This window comes from Perca fluviatilis, chromosome 7, assembly GCF_010015445.1.
Source record: "Perca fluviatilis chromosome 7, GENO_Pfluv_1.0, whole genome shotgun sequence".
NCBI classification, from domain to species: domain Eukaryota; kingdom Metazoa; phylum Chordata; class Actinopteri; order Perciformes; family Percidae; genus Perca; species Perca fluviatilis.
The window spans coordinates 24848379-24864814 of NC_053118.1; the positions used below are offsets into that span (position 1 = coordinate 24848379).

A 16436-nucleotide genomic window follows, 5' to 3' on the forward strand; every position below is an offset into this window, starting at 1 on the left:
ACCTGAAGAAGATCCGACTGGGATCGAAACATTGTCTACTTATATAGATTTGTTGGTTTGGAGTCAATGTGTGCGTGTATTACTCTTTTCATCATTATTCTACAAATTTACTTAACTTAAGAACTTAGGATGATTTCTTCAAACTGCTTGTTTTGTCCAACAGACAAACAATGATTGGAAACAGTAATGCAAGAAATCCTACTGTTCAAGTAGCTGGATTCGTTTTTTGTTTGTTTGTTTTTTTAACATTTTTGTTCATTATTGATTTAAACACTTAATGATCAAATTGTCTGCTGGTTGACTACTATTTTAAAAAGTAAAGAAAACTCTCTGAGCAGCCCAGTACCTCTGTTCATATTGTAGGATTCTGTGGTGCATTATTTATGTCCATTGCCAGTGTTCGGGGCCAATCATATGGTAGTCTCGCATTGCCAGACCTTTCTCCACAGAGCTGTAGACCGGCTACACCACAGATACATTCTGGGATAGGAGGAAAAATGCTCTGGGTTGTTTGCATTTCTTTAAACCAATCACAATCGTCTTGGACAGTACTAAGTTCCAGAACCTTGTTTTGGTGGAACATTTGCACCCTGCAAAAGAAAATGGCACATAAAATAATAAATTAAGTTAACTGTTTACACAATACAGTAACGTGAGCTATTTAAATTAGCTGGACACATGGTTAAACGTAATTTGCTCTTACCAGTGTATCGACGTGTGTTCTTTTTGTCCGTAGCAATCCCCACCAATCTGTCTGGAAAAGTCCCAGTTAGATAGTAGTTGCTGTAAACATATTCTTTGTAAATATTTACAATCATTCATCGAAAGAACCAAGCAGGCACGCCTTATTGCACGAACCAAATTTTCGTCAAAACTTGCTATTCTGAAGCTAGCTCGGGGGTTGTTGTGAAGGCTTATCCTAGCAATGTACTTCCGTTGATCCAGACTAATAATATGGTAACAACGCGGGTAGTGTGCCCTTTTATGGATTCATATTTTATTTATTTATTTTATTTAGAGCATCTGACGTTTATGCAGGAGACTGCAGGAGTTCACAATTTCCATCAATACAACATCCTACTCACCTTAACCATGTAGAAAGACATTATTTAACAAAGAATCTCTAACTGGATGTTAAAAAATGTTGTCATTGGATGCACTGTGGGGTTTTGCAGAACCGTCCAGTATTGTCCAAGTTGTGTCTGGCAATGGGTTTGGTTTAAATCAACTCATTGTTGAGGCTGCAGTTTGTAGTGTTGCTGTATTAGATTGCACTACATTTTCAGAGGTTATTTTTCTTTTCCCCTCACTGGAGTGAGAGGAACTCTTTTCAGAAACATTCAACACTCTAATCTTCACAAGGTTGTGGTTATTGCACTACTTGGATTGAATTGCATTATTTATTGTACTATAGCTGTTCATGTTATTGTTGTTTCTTATTCCATTTGGCCGAGCTAATATCATAACTTTTACCCAACATTCTGCCGTCAAGAAAACATTTTCAATATCTCGATTAAGATATACGTACCAGCTTCCTGGTAGGCAACATCACATGAATAAATCATATGTGCTCAACATGTTTAACCTCACCTTAAAGGTATGCCTCAAATCCAAATTCTCAAAATTCCTGAACACGGAAGATGGCAATAAGAAGGAAAGTTGAGGGTGAAAATACTGAAACAAAAGGGATAAGAGGAACAGGGAGACAGTGGTATAGAGAGGAGCACAAAGGTAAGATAGAAGAGAAAGGCAGAGATGGTGAGATGAGAGAGGTTAGAGAAAAGGAGAGGGAGAAAGAATGGGTGCAAAGTGAAAATACTGAGTCAGTGCGACAAAGAACATGTGCTGCTTCTTTGATATTAGATGCAGAAACAAATTACTAAACACTTAATCCTACAAAAAGCCAAAAGGGGTGAACGAAGGGCCCTTGGTATTTTTCCACACACACACACACACACACACACACACACACACACACACACACACACACACACACACACACACACACACACACACACACACACACACACACACACACACCAAACAGACCTCCCCGGCTTGTCCATATTGTCTGGGGGTAAACAAATGCTCTCAAATGGCCTGACCATGCTCATTCAGGGACAGAAGCCCAGCTGTCTGCAGCAGGCGCTCTCTCGTCAACAGTGACTTTTAATTGTGAGACGAATGAGCAAAATAACACTTCTGTCCCATAATGGCCGGCGGTACAGTCGTCTTAAATCCACAGCCACAGAAGCCGTTCCACTTTCAAATTCAATTATGGAAATGATTCATCCTTCCATTATGATAACTGTCAGATTTTCTTGTGTCATACAATAAGACAGAAAGGGAAAAACAAATGATTTGCCAGCCCCCCACCGACACCCTTCTCCTCTCGTTCTCCTCACCCCCCTCCCCCTCAAGCTGCTTTTTTCCATCTGAGTTCTTTTTTGTCTTTCTCTGCATCCCTCTCTTCTTCCACTCCTCCCTTGCTATCGCTCATGCTGCTTGCTCTGTCTTAGTCTCCGTTCATCCTCTCCTCATCTGCTTGGGGGTGTGAGGCGAGATAGTGTTACCTTGTTTTCAGATTTTCTCCCCCCCCCTCCACACTCTCTCTCTCTCTCTCTCTCTCTCTCTCTCTCTCTCTCTCTATCTCTGGACGTCCCTTTGCTTCCCCTCCCTCTCCTGCAACACACTGCCCCCTTCTCCCTCACGCTCTCTCTGGATAATTAGGTTCTCCGATTTTACGGTTTTCTCTTTCACTTTCTAATAGGCACTGCAGACACTATAAGCAAGCCGCCAAGTCTACACACACACACACACACACACACACACACACACACACACACACACACACACACACACACACACACACACACACACACACACAGTATACATATGCCTTCATACACACACAAAGATGAATGCATGCAGCATACAGCTAAATCTCCAACTGGGATGAATGTCCCCTCTCTTACTCTCAATTCTCTCTCTCTTTTATACTCTCTCCTGCACACACACACACACTCGCACACAGCGAGTCAGGATATTTATGTATTTTGCTTTTTTGTATATCTCAGTAGTGCCAGCGTGCCGGGTGACTTACAGCAGAATGAAAGCAAGCGAGTGAGGGGGGCTAGAAGCAGTGTTTTCTGTACAGCTCAGACTAGTCTGGCCCTCTCGTTGTTCCAGCTCCCTGCAGACTGACACCCGACTGCTACAGGGACTCAGCCATGTACTAATACAGCAACAGAGCACATACAGCAGCCAGACACACAGTCCTCGCAGATTAAACACGGCAATAGTATCTCGCCGTTTGCTCTCTCTTTCTCTCTGACTGTATTTTCTTTGACTCCCACCACCCTTCACTACCATATTATAATTGCTTTCTTTCACTCTCTTGCAATGGTGGAAGAAGTTCGCCAATCCTTAAGTAAAGTCACTAATGCAACTATGTAAAAATAATCCTGCATTAAAAATTGTATGTACACATTTAAGTACAGAAGTATTAGAGATACTGTATATTTACAATAAAGTATCGAAAGTATTCATGATGTAAAATATCCCATTTCAGAGAGTTATGTTTTAGTAACTTTATTTTTTAATACCATTGAGATCAAGATCTAGTTTCGAGACTCTAGCCTGAGGGCAGTTTGCGGTTCAAACCATTCAAATGGTGCGTAAAGGTTAGTACGTACTGTATATATTGAATGCCGTGTTTCAACTTCTTGGTACGGCTCTGCTCAACGTGACTCAACTTTTGGTACCAGGTCCTTTTCTCTCTTTCATTTTCCACTGCGGATAGTAACCCTGGCATTCTCAGCTGAGATGAGAAACTGCCTTGATATTACATCTGCACTTTGTCAATTATACAACCTAGTAGTTCTGTGGGGCTGCCATTTTTTTAAAATCTTGGGCAAGTGATTAAGCAATTGCGGTCGTTATTAATGGTAGCTTGGCTTTTAAAAAATTGTGATTTGTGATTCTTTTAGACCATTCGGCTCAGCTTACTTGGAACCTTGACTGAGGTGGTACTTAAAAAAGTACCAGGTACTATCCACGACTTTTGCTAATGGAAAACCAAAGAAGAGCAAGTTGAGTTGAGCACTGCTGTACTAGGCTGTACTAGGATATATATATATATATACTGCCTTGCATCCATTGCTATTATTTTATGATATTTTATTTTTGTTGTGTGTGTCCTATAAGTGAATGTCTTTTCTTTTACAATTGCACACTATTTCTGTTGAATTTAGTTTTGTTGTGACAAGTTGTCATGGATCATGTACTGTAGATACAAGACTTACAACTTACTTACAATCAGTTAGGGAGAGAGGAAAGATGTGAGGTAGCTGTAGCTTGTAGCTGTCAAATGGTGGTGGTAGTGGAGTAAAAACTACAAAAATTCCCTCTGAAATGTGGTTAGTATACCTGAGTACAGCACTTGAGTCAATGTACTTTGTTACTTTCCACCACTGCTCTTTTGTCTTTCTATCTCTATCCTGCTCTTTGTCTCTTTCTGCAGATACACTTTCCAATCTCTTCTCTCTGTATTCAATTTTGTTCTCATATTCCTGCATCGTCCCCAGCCCTCCCTTTGCTTATTTTTTTTCTCTCATTCTCCTTACTTCTATCACAGCTTTCCATCTCCTTCCTCCCCACACCCTTCTTCTTCTCCTTGGAGTATAGATGCTGTAATCTTCTCTGTCTAATGCTGTCAATAGCTCTCAATAACAATGAACTACCACCAGTTCCATCCTATTGTTGATGAAGGCATATCCTCAGGTAGGATCGTATTCGTCATCATGGCAATCTGCTTCTTGGTAAGCCAATCAGAGGGCGCCGGTGAAATGCAGCGCTCCCATGATAGGTTCCCCGTTGTTTTGATCGACTGCACCTGAAGGTCCGCCACTTCAGCTAGGCTCGATCAATACGCCATCACACTCGCACATACCCATACATGCCCTGGAATAAACACACTGGTCCGGACACCACACATGAACGCACACACGCACACTTTGGTGAAGAGTAAATTGAGAAAGAGACAACTGGTGTGGGGAGCAAACACAATACAGTAGCAACAGCCAGCTCAATGGAGTACCTTGCAGCATATTACACAGCTGTGTGACAGCAGTGTGCAGTGATCTCACCGTGTGGTCAAAATAATCAGCTGTTGCATAACTGTCTCTGTTGTACATGTACACCATTATACACATGCAAACAAATATGACAACAGCATAGCACATTTTACTTTTAATGCAGCTATTATTTATTTTCACCTAATGTAACAAACTGTGCTTAAACAAGAATGAATTATTGAAAAGCATGTGGGGAAATAAATTACTCCCACTGTGTGCTAGTTATTCTATGTTGTGTCACACATACAGATGTCCTCGCATAAGCCCTGCCTATGCTCACTTTGAGCTGCGGTAACCATAATGAGAGCAACACAGCCATCTGCACAGTATGACGCATGCTATTAGTATTACAAACATGTTCGCGCACACGCTTGACACAGCAAACGCGAGAGTGAAAGACAAGTATAGTTAGACTGGAAGAAAGAAAATTTGGTAATTGCATAGAGGACAAACAAAAGAATGTGTGGTGGTTGGTTTATGAGATGTAAAGAGGGATTCAAAGCACAAGGTTGCAGATTTTTTTTTATGTGCTTTAAACATCAAAGTAAATGTTGGAAAGGTGAGCGCAGAAAAAAAAACACAAAATAAAGATCTCAAAGTGAAAAGGCTGTGAAGAAAAAAGAGAATGGAGGTGGGAGGGATGTTCAACACAGTGACCGACAATCCACATCATCTGCCTCTTTGATGTGCACACAAGTGTATGCACAAAAACAAGGTGCCAACTAATTTCCATCCCCACATTTACTTGTCAGTGTCAAAGGTCAGCCTTCAACCACTCTAGCACCCCTGTGTTTACAGCTGCAAGGGTCAATTGAAGGTTATGAACTGGCTTTCAGCTGTCTGTCAGACCTGTCAAAAGGTTAGGCCGGTGAACCGACGTTTGCAACATTCCCAGGTCAACAGCCCCCCCCCCAACAACACCATGCCTCCCTCATCCTCCCTCCCTGTCTGTCTGTCTGTCTGTCTGTCTGTCTGTCACACAGCACTCCTTCTCCTCTCCTCTGTCTCCATCCCTCCCTTCATCTCTCCATCCTTTCACACTGCCTTGTCAACACGTCAGTCAGAGCAAGGCTTGTCACTCCTGGAGAGGGCTGCTTAGCACTCAGCTGGGCTCTCTTGGTGTGCTTTTTTTGTTTGTGTGTCTGTTTGGAGGTGGGGGTAGGGCTAGGTTATGGAAAACATGTCAGTGTGTTTAGGCGTTTGTGGGTGTATAATACATGGCTGTGTGTGTATTCAAAGCAGTTGTCTTTGTACTTGTGAGTCTCTTTGTGTGTTTGGTAAGTGCTACTCATATGTGACTGTATCTCTTTGTATGCCTTAATTTATATGTACGTACGCGTTTAGTAGTATATGTGTACTAGTGAATGTGCATCAATGTGTGCCAGCTGTTGTGATGTCGTCTTTAAACCCCCGAGAGATCTCTTCAAGGCCGAGTCCTGTCACTTCAAAATGTCAGACTTTCCAAGGGAGACATGAATAGAGATGTGTGAACTGTATTTTATTATGTGTGTAAGGGACTGGGCTGCGTCTGTGATGTGACAGTGAACATCTTTATAGCTCAGTAAGTCTATTGTATGTGCTGTCAAATTATAGCTGCTCCCACTACATGGAAGATGTGACAGAACAAACTGAGGATAAGCTGCAGGATGACAATTTTAGGAGAGACATCTTGTGCCAGGAGAACGATTGTGTCCAGTAACACGTAGTGTGTCCTCCAATCCTGCAGGTGGTGGTACAGGCAGCCAGCAGACCATTCTCCATGAGGAGAAGTAGAAGATGCCGGCTCTGCCAGCACTGCTGCTGTCAATACACTTCCTTTCCTTCCTGCTAGTCACCATGCCTCCACGCTCCCTCAGTCAGGCCCCTTTGCTCTCCTCCGTTCGAATGGGTGAGTGGCCAGCCGTCCCTCCATCCTTGCTCGATGGTGTTTTTTGCCCCCAACTGCTCCATCCAGGCAGTGCTGCGACCGCTGCCTTCAAGGCACCTAACCCTAACCTTAACCCTAACTCTAACCATAACCAGTGCCTCCCATCGGTGCGTTGGGGCCAAAAAACACCAATAAACTCCATCCTTACTACGCCTGGATCAAAAGGTTTCTCACATACTTTTCATGGTTTGTTTTTAGTCTGCTTTGGTGCCTCAAAGTGGGGTTTTCCACTTTGGTCATTAGAGTAAGAGATAAAGTGACAGCAAAGTACCTAAAAAATGAGCACTAATAATCTACCTGTTGATGTCCAAACTGTCCTTATACAGTACAATATTTCCCTAAGTGATTGACAGATATAATCTTAGTAGAATTATTTAAATCTTTTTAATCTACTGTATGTATGCAGGTGTTAACGCCTCTATCTGACACCAGCAATGTTTTAAAAATCTGTGGATTTCTTGGATTCAGCTGTAAGAATACCTGCACAGTATTCAAAATTAGAATTTTCTGTAAGCACTAAAGATTTTTGTCTGACCAAAACAGCTCATGTACTGTACACAGAGGCTAGTTCTAGACAAAATAATGTGCGCATATCAAAGACTAAAGGACTTGACCTTTGCAGCAACTTAATCACAACTACAAACACTAAAGGAATACTGTATGTTTTGGAAAAACACAAATTTGCTTCTTGGTGGAGAGTTAGATGAGAAAACCTTCACCAATGTCTCCTTCCCCTCTCTGCCTCTCTAGCGGCAATCCTGGATGACCAGTCTGTGTGTGGGCGTGGGGAGCGTTTGGCGCTGGCCCTGGCCAGGGAGAACATCAACAGCGTGATGGAGGGTCCGTCCCGAGCCCGAGTGGAGGTGGACATATACGAGCTGCAAAAAGACTCCCAGTACGACACTACTGACACCAGTGAGTGGAGCCGATGAATGCCAATAAAAAAAAAAACGTAGAGCAGATTCACCCAACCCATCAGAGTGATAAAGAACTGCTTAATCCATTATAGTCCAGTAGGGCATAGCGTCTAATTAGCACAGGCAGAAAGTGACCACTAAAAATACCAGTAGATATTATTAGTAGTGTGGAATATTAATATTAATAGTGACCAGTATAGAGTAGAAATGAACAGTAGTCTACTGAATACTGCAGGTTTTTTTCCCCCTTAAAATATCCCCATAAGATATTTGTCAAAAGAGAAAATGACATATTATGCTAAAATGCTGCCTTTTTGTGAGCAAAAACCTCCAATGATGACTAGAATAATAAAACACCACCACTTTCATGTGATTAGGAACCAGTAAGAGCTTTTACTGATTAGTTTACACGTCATTGGAGACCAGTAATGGGCCAGTAAGCCTGTCTCATTAAAAACAGTGGGCCAGTGCCCTCCAGTAACAGCTGGCACTACTGTGCAGCCCACGACAAAAACAAATCATCAAATACTAATACAGATCAGCAGTGTAGGCCAGCAGAAAGTAGCAGCACAGACGCCACTCCATGAAATTTGAATTGCTATACAGAGTTAAAACAGAATGTATGGAGTGTATAAAGACAGAAGAAGTACTGTTGAATCCAGTCACTGAGGAGACAAAAGACTCCCTGCTCCTATTCTAATAGGTTACTGACCCTGCCACAAGCTACTGGCAAAATGTCTATGTGTGCTTGAGTAGGGTTGTGTACATATGTGCATGCTTGAGTTGTGTGTGTTTGATGCGTTTGTGTGTGTGTCCTTGACCGATGGGCAGGAGACTCTGACAGGCTTGTTTGCTCACAGCGTTTTTTGGTCTCTGGATCAGAGAGCTCATCATCTTACAGCTACTGCTGTCTGAGGCACGCTTGCACGCACACACCCAATCTCACACACACAAACACACACACACACACACACACACACACACACACACACACACACACACACACACACACACAATCACACACACACACACACACACACACACACACACACACACACACACACACACACACACACACACACACACACACACACACACACACACTGGCAGGGACTGAGAAGGACTAATTGGGATGAATTTAAATACCAACCAAATATACCAGCAAGAAAAGAGCTTTAGGAATATCAGCATAACACAGTTAAGACTCCAGACTAATTTACTGCTTTATCTGTGAAAGCATTTTTCAGGTGGGTAGACATAAAACTTCAAAAAGAATAAACTCCCTGCATATCCAAAAGATACTGTACAAAAACAGGCAAGTATTTCTGTATGCTAAAAGATGAAGCCCCTGAGTACATGGCATGGTCAAACTTCTAACTGTAATGGAGACTGGTCAATAGCAGAAGTTTGATTTTAAAGAGAAAAAAAAACTCATTAGCTTTCTTGCCCAGAAGTAGATGAGAGGATTGATTATATCTGTAGGCTAAATACAAAACTATAGCCTGCAGCTGGTTAGCTTCAAATTTATCGCACAGACATGGGACATTGGTCTTCTTATCTGACTATCACAAGAAAGTGATCAGTAACACAGACTGCAGGCTGGTCAATTAGTCAAATATAAGACAGACAATGAACATAATCTATTACCACTTACTTTTAATCATTCATCATGTATCTCAACATAGTAAGGACATTTCAAGTATGTGCAAAAGAGCAAACTCCAGGCACTCACATGTAGAGGAGAAGGATTATATGGTGTTATATAAGGATCTTAATAAAAAATGATGGGATTTGGACCTTAGCTGATCTTAGTAAGAGTTTAAATGAAGAGACATTACCAAACCTTACATTTTTATGCATTCATTCAAAGGTGTGTCCTGATTGGGTAATTGTGACAAAAGATAGGACATAATAAGTGCTTGAACAGACTGTATACTGAACCATAAAGGTAGTGTTTACCTAAGCCATTCCTGAGCAAAGTACTTACTGTAATAGACAAATGTGTAAAACAGTTTTTCCCACATAAATGCCTGCCTGCAAAAAGGATAATCATGCAAACTGGCATGTGTTATTTGAAAGTGACTACCAATCTGTTAGTATTGTTCTGATGCCAGATATATAATTACAGCTAAATATCTTAAAAATCAAAAAGCAACTATCTAAACAAGTAAATAATAGCAACAGACGACCCCTGGCCTGCCTTGCTGTAGTCTTTGGAGTATTTATCTCAAAATAAATCTGATTATAATGTGACAGATTTTGCTACTACAATAGAATTCGTGGTTAAAGTGAGTTTTTGCTGCATTTTAAATTTCCACACTTTCCCCTGACTGCAGCCCCTACTGTATGCCAACTCTTTTCTGCCATCAAAATGAAGCAGAGGGAAAGGTATGTGTCTGCATATTCAATGGTTATTTTCCCTTTTCCCTTTTAGTGTGTCAGATTCTACCCAAAGGCGTCGTTTCTGTGATAGGTCCCGCCTCCAGCCCTGCCTCTGGCTCTACTGTCAGTCATATATGTGGAGAGAAGGAGGTGAGTGAGTGTGGAAAATAAACAAACACACACACACACACACACACACACACACACACACACACACACACACACACACACACACACACACACACACACACACACACACACACACACACACACACACACACACACACATATGTACAAATCTGTGTCTCTGTGTGCATACAAACCTCTGGTACCTCTTCCTCTCTGACTTACTACCCCTCCTACCAACCTAGACGTAATGATGAATGTATCTAAAGATTTGGGGTGTTTTTGTTGCCCATTGAACTTCTTCTCTTTTAATTAACCATCATCCACTTCTTCCAACTGTTTTCTCCTTTCTTCCCATAGCCTTTTATCCTTAAGGTCTCTCTGCCTCTGCCATCTTTCTCATCTCTTTTTTCACCCTGTAGCCTCTCTAATGGATCTTCCTTATTCACAGTTTTTTTCCCTGCTGTGTGTGTTTGGAGGGGAGATAATCACGACACATTTGCCTTCCTTAATGTTTCCTTAATGTGTCTCCTCTCTTCTACTCTCTCCTTCTGTCAGATCCCTCATGTGAAGATTGGTCCGGAGGAAACTCCCCGATTGCCATACCTGCGTTTTGCCTCTGTCACTCTGTACCCTAGCAACGAGGACCTGAGCCTGGCCATAGAAGCCATCTTGCGCTCGTTCAGTTACCCCTCAGCCAGCCTGGTCTGTGCCAAGGCTGAGTGTGAGTACATATGCACCCCTCTTTTATAGTTATACTGTACATTATGTGCGACTGCATGGCTGTGTGTGTTGTTTAGGTGGGTGTAAGTGCACAGTTGTGTTTGTGTGAACTCATTCATGTGTGCAAATGCCTGTGGGAGTGTTGGCACATTCACACTGTTTGGGCGGATATGACTGTTTTGCACTGTTGGATACTCATTTTGACAGTGTGGTCATAAAAGTTCTGTTTGTTGTCAGAGTTCAGAACATGGCCCCACTGCTGCCGCCTTCCTATTATTATTTTTTTTGTCCTTGCTCTCGCACACTGTCTCTTATCCACCTGAGAAGGTTTTTAAGCCAAACCAATTTAATAAATATTCATATTTGAAATGCTGTCCAGTATTGCAAGAACTTAGGGGACATTTGATTCAACTTGCCAGGCACTCAGAAAGCTTTAACATCACAGGGGATTCGGGGCTTAGTCACTAGCCCTCTTTATTTTCATTTTTATAGAGTGTTTTATTAATTTATTATGCACTGCCCCATCGAGAGACACATTAATTAAAGGGCTTGATTTAAACAAGCTTTGTGAATACATGCTGTAATACACTGTATTGTACCTCAGCAGGAGGTGACAAAACAAAAAAGAATTGACCTGAATAGTCAAGAATTTTTGCTAGTCCTGAGTGAACTAAGCTGGGATGAGTTGTTGTGCAGCTGTTGACTGCTCACACCAGCCAAGTAGGACCGAACAAGAACTGAAGGGCAATTACATAAAGAATGAGTGGGACCATTAAAGTCTTTGAACACTTCTCTTGGCAGTGTGAAAAAGGTAGACTTTGACAAACAAAAAGCTGTGACATTATGAAAAATGGATTCAATCTCTGAGATGCTTTCATTATCTCCCCAGCAGTTAGCCAGCCTGCCTAGGGTTTCCTGAAAGTAGCTGAATTCCTTGTGGACTTGCCATTTCATTGAACTAAAAGAGCTTTGAAATGGCATCAGACATCTTTTTCCAGTTTTGATCATCAGTTGAATGTCTAGATACGAGCCCTGTCTTTTACCAGGCTTTCTTGTCATTAGAATTAGAGGCAACATATAGCATCATAGTTACCGTCCGGGCCAAAAGATGCAGCTTTTATCGATGGAGAGGCCGAGGGCTGTGTGTGTGTAATATGTTTGGCTTGAAGGTGATCTTTACAAGGTTATCACACTTACAGACTCTGACCCACTTGGCTGCGCTATCTATCGCCATGGAGCTGGTTGCCATGGCTGCAGAATAGGTGCTAACTGCCACTCAACAAGCTTGTTCCACACTCTGAGCGACTGTGTGGGTGTGTGTGGCGCAGTATGTGTGTGTTTGATATATTTTCTCTGAGTGCTTGGTTCACTTTGTCCGTACATGTGCGTGTGTTTGAGTGCTCTGGTTTATGCGTGTGTGTGTGTGTGTGTGTGTGTGTGTGTGTGTGTATGTGTGTGTGTTTGTTGCCCCTGAGTGTACTGTACTGGACATGTGTGAGTGGGGTTTTGGGATACTTGTATGATTGTGTGTGGAGCTCTGTGTGGCGCTACAGAGGTTTGACATCAGACAATGTTTACCACCAGCCCACTTGTTTTATTCATTTTGTTTACCCCACTAGAGTGGTGTGTTCAAGTGAAGTAGACATTCTCTCTTTTTTTTCAGTGAGGGGAATAATGTGTGAAGTCAATGTGGGTGTGGATCCTAATTAACTAACATATGTGTGTGTACTGGTTAATTTTATAATCACATTTTCCCCTTTTTAGCCCATGGAAGCAGTGCAGATATTCTGTTAGATGAGAGCAAGTCAAAGATTTTGGGTAAATCTGACATATCGTTCTCTCGATATGCCTGGGTCACAACGCGCTATCTGAGCCTAATTCCATTATGCAGTTTTCATGAGATGGATGAGGTTAAGGACAGCGAGAAGGAGAGACTGAGCACAAGGAGGAGGAGATGGTGGCGACGTTAAGAGTGAGATGGAAAAACACAGAGAGAGGTAACTAGAACACAGGGCTAAGACAAGAGAGATAGAGACTAGAGCTTATGTGTGAGAGAGAGAATATGTGAAAGAAGGAGAATGGGAGAGGGGAGGAGAGGAAGCTGTAAAGTGCATCGATTTCCCCCCCCTCCTTCCTCAAACTAATTAAAGTTTTGGCCTGGTTCAGTGATTACCCCACTGCTTACAGGGGCTTTCTCCTGCTGAAGGGCTCTGTGTGCTACCTCTCCCCTCCTCGTCTCCCCTTCCCCTCCGTCCCCCGGATGCCTGCCCCACCACTTATTTACATAGCTAGGGGTGCTTTACTATGGAATTACAATTAGAAAGCATCAGGGTAGACTTTCTAGTAAAGGTTCATTCCACACACAATGTCAAGTGAGTCTTGACTGCCATTGGTTATACTCATTTCTGAGAGGAATTCGCTTGAAGTGGGTGAATTGTCTCAAGTACTGTATTTCAGTCTTTCTGCTCCTGCAGTTCTGCTCCTGTTTTTGTCAAATTTTTCGCCGAAGGTTTGCAGAATCCTTGAATCTACGGTTTTTGTTATTTTACTTTAAGGTTATCAGTTTTTTGAACACATACTATTTTGCTCACAGTACATACTGTACATCACTCAAAGAACTGAGAAGCAGTCATTGATGGATGAGACAACAGACACAAAGTGAATTACAAAGCACTCAAAAAGCGCATTCCTCTGTCAAGGCTGCACAACTCTAGATTTATTATTCTATTAATAGAAAATTTGTCATACTGATTGGCTGATGGCATTCATGAATTTTGGAGGGTACCTAAAACCTCTATGGTTATATTTTATACATGCAAAATGTCATCAGATTTTGCTGTACCACTGGAAGTTGATATACAGTACATGTATTATCTTGTTGCATTTGCACAGTGCATTTAAATGTTATGTCAAACATAGAAAACATTTGCATATAGGAAAACACATGTAGTAGCATGATTCTGTGACATCAAAACTTGATTGAAAGCCAATCATGGTCCAATATGCAACTTAAACTAATGTGACGTGAAAACTTGAAACCTCCGGTGTACTTACACTGGATGGAAAGTAAAGCAGGATATATCTTGTGTCTAGTAGTAGTAAACTTTTAGAAAAATATGTTTAATTAGATGAATTATTGGACTTTTTAATTACTATTCCAAGCAGAGTTTTTTAATGTATATATGTATAGCATAAGAAGAAAGGCTCTTTACATTAGCTGGGCTCATCCAAATATTTTATGTACCAAATTTGGTTAAGATTGGACAACATCTGTATGGGTAACATTTAAGAGGAAAAATGATGTGACGATCCATGCATATGATGTGATAAAATCTTTCTAAATGTAATGTAATGTGATCTGATGGAAGCCACTCAAGCAGATAGCTTTAAAAACAAAGTAATACACATACGTTATGGTCTGAACTCATTAAATTAGACCAACGTGTACTGTATGTATACCTTTGTCTCCGTCAGTCTGTAGGAGGAATGCTAAAACAAAATTCAAGATGGTGGAAAATCTGTCTGGGTGTAAATGGATGTCGTCTGAAAGATTCATGTCGAGTCAAAGAATCCAGAGGAAGAATTTTGCTTCTGTTCCTCACTCTTCAGGTGTTAAGTGCAAAATGTAAAGGGATTCATAAATAGCCACATGGAGGTGCTATCTACAGCACAAACTAGTCAGTTGTTCCCTGGCCCATAACCTAACTCTTTTCCAAATAACAAAATCTGTCAAGTTCATTTTGAGATATACTGCTAATTAACAGATAAACAAACAAACATATGGCACTGAATGCAAAACCTCCTTGGTGGAGGTCATAATAGATGAAAAAGTTCTTCTTAGAGAAACAGAGAATGGAGACACACAGTAGACTCCATATTAAATGATGTTTAATTTCCTGGGGATTTAGGCAAACCGTCGATCACGCTTTGCAAAATGACACGCACTGTATATGACCACCCAAGAAGATATCAAGATTTTCACACGTCCTGCTAGGCTTACATTTTGGAAATATGAGTTGTGTCTACTGATACAGACATTGAAATGCAGCTCGTCTGTGCTTTGGCTCTGCCTCAGGCCTGCTGAGATTGGAGGAACTGGTCCGCCGCTTTCTCATCTCTCGGGAGACGCTGTCAATCAGGATGCTGGATGACAACCTGGACCCTACACCACTGCTGAAGGAGATCCGTGATGACAAAGTGGCCACCATCATCATTGACGCTAACGCTTCTATCTCTTATCTCATCCTCAAGAAGGTCAGTTCTCAAACATTGATCATTCTTCAGAGCCGCCCATTCGCGAAGGACATGAAGTTGTATACAGTGCACATAGTAACTCAGCTTCTCTCAACTTCTCTTATGTATGTTTTATGTAAAGCACTTTGTCATTTTTATCTGTGATAAGCGCTCTATAAATACATTTTACTTACTCATTTGGGAAATTCAGGTTACAGTCATGAAGGGCATGCAAAGCTTACCATCTGTAAAATAATAAAACAACTCTCTCAAGGGCTGCATATTTGTTGCCATAACAGAATTAACATGCATTTCTACCTTCTGTGCCCTCCAGGGCTGCATAGGGAACATCATGTATGCAATTATGCCAGCAACAATCACTTGTACTTTTAAGAAAATATTTGACAAAAGAACATCTTTTGCTGGGATGCGGTGCAGATGTTACCCAGTCTTGTTCTGATTCATAGTACGGCCTGTAATGCCGATAGCCAGCGCAGTGAGTCACAGTTTGAATGTGTATGGGATGTTTTTACTGGGCACATTGGAGCGGCTCTCCGCCCTCAGCGAAATGTCCAATGTTAGCCTGATGATGTAAAACTGTTATTAACGTATGCTCCCTCTCCTCCACCATATTTCCTTCTGCTTTGTCCCCCAACTGTCTCCTTTGCTCCCTTCTTCTTAATAACTCTCTCCCTTTTTGCCCCCTCTCACTCTCCCTCCATCAATCTTTCTACATCTTCTCTCATTCTCTCTTACCACATTCTGTATCTTACCTGCCTCTTCTTTATTTTTTTTCATCTTACTCTCTCTTTCTCTTTGTCCTACAGGCATCAGAGCTGGGGATGACATCGGCATTTTACAAGTACATCCTCACCACCATGGTAAGAGTGTACCAATTCTGCCCCTTCCTGTCTTCTGTCTTTCATACCTCCATTTTCACTTGTTTCTCTCTCCTGCTCCTCCTCTTCTGTCACTTTATGAGCGAGCAAAGGT

The 16436-nt window shown here is 41.7% G+C and overlaps 1 protein-coding gene across 4 annotated transcripts in view; it reads left to right on the forward strand.

Moving 5' to 3' along the window:
- grik5 (glutamate receptor, ionotropic, kainate 5) overlaps positions 1-16436 on the forward strand; it is a 79085-nt gene that overhangs the window by 42090 nt on the left and 20559 nt on the right. For 2 of the 4 annotated variants that reach the window (XM_039806844.1, XM_039806845.1), the window contains exons 2-7: positions 6862-7023; positions 7813-7977; positions 10414-10511; positions 11046-11211; positions 15286-15464; positions 16271-16324. In XM_039806844.1, coding sequence (XP_039662778.1) covers positions 6912-7023; positions 7813-7977; positions 10414-10511; positions 11046-11211; positions 15286-15464; positions 16271-16324 — 774 coding nt within the window. In that variant the 5' untranslated portion in view covers positions 6862-6911. Of the gene's footprint in view, positions 1-6861; positions 7024-7812; positions 7978-10413; positions 10512-11045; positions 11212-15285; positions 15465-16270; positions 16325-16436 lie in introns of those variants that run through there. The other 2 variants (XM_039806846.1, XM_039806847.1) reach the window with 1 other exon arrangement.